The sequence below is a fragment of the Etheostoma spectabile genome, chromosome 17 (genome assembly GCF_008692095.1).
Source record: "Etheostoma spectabile isolate EspeVRDwgs_2016 chromosome 17, UIUC_Espe_1.0, whole genome shotgun sequence".
Lineage (NCBI taxonomy): Eukaryota > Metazoa > Chordata > Actinopteri > Perciformes > Percidae > Etheostoma > Etheostoma spectabile.
This window is the reverse complement of record NC_045749.1, coordinates 13,498,544-13,501,933: the sequence shown is the minus strand read 5'-3', so window position 1 is coordinate 13,501,933 and position 3,390 is coordinate 13,498,544. Positions and strand designations below refer to the sequence as shown.

The following is a 3,390-nucleotide window of genomic DNA, read 5'->3' as shown; positions in this document are numbered from 1 at the left end:
GATTAATTGATAATCAATGAAGTGACCAGAGGTAATGAGAAACATTATTAGTTCTTTTCCTGTATTCTTCATCCTTCACCTTTTGTTAATAGTCTAGTAAATGATTTACTGTCTGCACAGGTTTTGACAGAACAATTCTTTGGCTGTAGTTGGCACGCCTGCTTGTAGCAACTTGGTGAATGTGAAGAATCTGTTCTTTGTAACCGTAGCTTGTAATTCCTGTGATACATGCGAGTCTGCTGCAGGCAGCAGTCTTGGGTTGGTTGGAGCTCTGGGTATTGACAGGAAGTCTAATCTCCCCTTTCTTTGCTGTGTGTGTGTGTGTGTGTGTGTGTGTGTGTGTGTGTGTGTGTGTGTGTGTGTGGTTGGGTGGTGGTGGTGTGTGTGTGTGTGTGGTGTGTGTGTGTGTGTGTGTGTGTGTGTGTGTGTGTGTGTGTGTGTGTGTGTGTGTTGTTGTGTGTGTGTGTTGTGGGTGTGGTGTGTGTGGTGGGGGGGGGGGGTCGGTGGGGGTCGGTCCTGAGCTGCTAATTCTTTAAATCCTTCAGTCGTGTATTTAATATGTGCAAGAAAGTGTGGTTGGGCCGGGGAATTTAAAAGCCATGAAAGAGAACAAGGCTATTCTCTCCAGGCTCCCCTCTTCTCACCACCCAACCCTTCTCTGCTATCCAGCTGGGGTCAATTTGCGCGTGGGTGGGCTGGGCTCCTGAGCTAAATGAAGGCTGATTCCTGGCCATCTACCCCTCACTTTTCTCCTGCAGTGAATCTGGACTGGGCGCATGTTACCTCCCAAGCAGACAGATTCCTCAGAAGGTTTTTAAGCTTTTTTTTGCCCCAGTTCTCAATTTTTTTGTATTTTTTTTTTTTGCTTGCTCTCATTCTCTCGCTGATCAGTGTCCCCTTTTTTCTTGATACTACAACTTCCTTTAGCAATTCTGCTCAATAAGCTAATGAAAAGTAGGAAAGTAGGACTGCTTCCCACTCATGGCTGAAGGTGCAGGACTCTGCAGACTTGTGATCATGTGCATTCTAGACAACTTTAAAACGACATATCTTTATTTTAAAATGAATGTCTACTTTTGTTGTATCTTTTACAGAAAACACATTTTGTAGTGGCGACCATGTGTCGTGGCACAGTCCGCTAGACAACAGTGAATCTCGTATCCAGCATATGTTGCTTACAGAGGACCCACAGATGCAACCAGTTCAAACACCATTTGGCTCATTGAGCTTTCTCCAGGTGAGTTCAACCATTATATTCACTTTAAATAACTTTAAATGAAGCACTTTTGGTATATTTTTGCCAGCTAAATTAAAACCGATAACGGGCATTTCGACAAAACAAGGACCATCACTAGAAGAGATGAAGATGACCGTAGCACTGCAATTTAATATCAGTGATGACAATGCAGGACACATTTAGTTATCACTGTTAAACTCACTGTTACGTTTAGTTAATATTACATAATGGCATCAAACCAATTACAAATGGTGAAGTAGCAACAGTACACTAACTTCAAAACAAAATGAAACCTAAGGAAAATATCAGCCCAGCATGTCAATTTCTTTTGGGCTTTTCCGCCTTTAATTTTTGACGGTATAGCAATGGGAGAGAGAGGGTGAAGAAATGCAGGAAATTGTCACAGGTCAGATTCGAACCCTGGACCTTTTGCATCGAGGCATAAACCTCTCAGTACATGCTCTACCCACTGATCCATCCCTGCCTCACTATGTTTAATGCACATTCTTTTTCTTCAATGCTCTTCACTGTCTTCTATAGATTGTGGGTGTTTGTACAGAGGAGCTACAGGCGGCCCAACAGTGGAATGGCCAAGGCATACTCGAGTTGATGCGTGGAGTCAGAGTGTGAGTACAACTGTGTATCTATACTTGATTTGGCTAGATAAAGAAGCCATGTTCTTAGGATACTTTACATACTGGGCTGATATTTTCCTTAGGTTTTATTTTGTTTGTGAAGTGATTAGTTCGAACAAGCTAGATTATTTCTCTGTTTCATAGGTTAGGATTGCTATGTCAATATAAATGTTAGTCTTAGCAATTTTAGTATGTGATGGGATACATTTTTTGGATTTGCAGTAAATGTAACTTGACGCACACACACGTTAAGTCATTATCTGTCCTTTTTTGTGAATTTACTTATGATTTTTCCTTATAACCTTAAATTACATAATGCAGACCAGGTCTGCTTTCATTGTTATGGTATTGGCAAATCAAACATGGATTACTTTGTCTATTGTAACACAATATTTAAGTTTCCCTCCAAATGGTCAGTCATTGAACACTGTTTCATCGATGCCACCCAGTTTGAGAAATACATTGTGAGCAGCAAGTGAAGCGCTTAATTACTTGTTCATTTATTAACACAGTGTTTAACTGGATTAATGGTTAATGCTGTCTGGGACTAATGTTGATGATTGTTCTGTGTACAGAGCTGGTGGCCCCTGGCTAATCACAGACATGAGGAGAGGGGAGACCATTTTTGACATTGATCCACACCTACAAGTAAGGCTTTATTAAGTTCTCCACACTCCGCAAATTAAATGTATTGTATTTATAGTGTGTGAGATGAGGAGTAGTCTTAAGTTCCACAAATGCTAACTTTAGTTAAAAGGGATGCAAAGGAAACCGATTGTCCATATAAAGATAGGTAAAAGGAAGCCATTTATATCTTGCAGTGTTCACTTGGACTGGATTTATCCTGGAAGAGACAAAGTGACCCTGACATCTATGAATAATTTTGAAGGGAACCCTTTGTAGATAATTGTTGTTTTACAACTACTTTTACATTATTTTGCTTTCTGGCAGTATTTAGTGCCCCCTGTTGGGCCAGAAATCTGTATGCAACGTCCTCATCTCATTTCTGAAAATGTTAACCACATGTGAATTTTATGTGAGCTAGTGTTAATGATTGCGTATATTTTTTGCTCCTCTAAGCAGGAGAGAGTGGACCAGGGTATTGAGGCAGAGGGCTCCAACCTGAGTGGGGTCAGCGCCAAGTGTGTGTGGGACGATCTGAGTCGACCGCCAGAGGATGAGGAGGACAGCCGATCCATCTGCATAGGATCCCAGCCACGGAGGCTCTCAGACAAAGGTATGCCCAAAGGAGGGAATAGAGTAGATTCTCTAAGGACCGAGCAGACCCAAAAATACTGTACCAATCTATACACAGGAGTTCTGGTTTCATGTGCATGATGGGATAATTCTACACTGATCTTTGTTTGTGTGTTGACAGACACAGAGCAGATCAGGGAGACACTGAGAAAAGGACTGGAATTCAACAGCAAGGCAGCACTACCACCCATCAGCAGCCAGAGACAGAGCCACGACAGACCTCAGTGGGTGTTCCACACACACACACACACACACACACAC

At 42.0% G+C, this 3,390-nt stretch overlaps 1 protein-coding gene across 1 annotated transcript in view; it reads left to right on the top strand.

Moving 5' to 3' along the window:
- sufu (suppressor of fused homolog (Drosophila)) overlaps positions 1-3,390 on the top strand; it is a 16,045-nt gene that overhangs the window by 9,222 nt on the left and 3,433 nt on the right. The window contains exons 5-9 of the mRNA XM_032541197.1: positions 1,095-1,237; positions 1,778-1,863; positions 2,448-2,520; positions 2,953-3,109; positions 3,251-3,353. Of these exons, the coding sequence (XP_032397088.1) occupies positions 1,095-1,237; positions 1,778-1,863; positions 2,448-2,520; positions 2,953-3,109; positions 3,251-3,353 (562 nt within the window). The remainder of the gene's footprint in view (positions 1-1,094; positions 1,238-1,777; positions 1,864-2,447; positions 2,521-2,952; positions 3,110-3,250; positions 3,354-3,390) is intronic.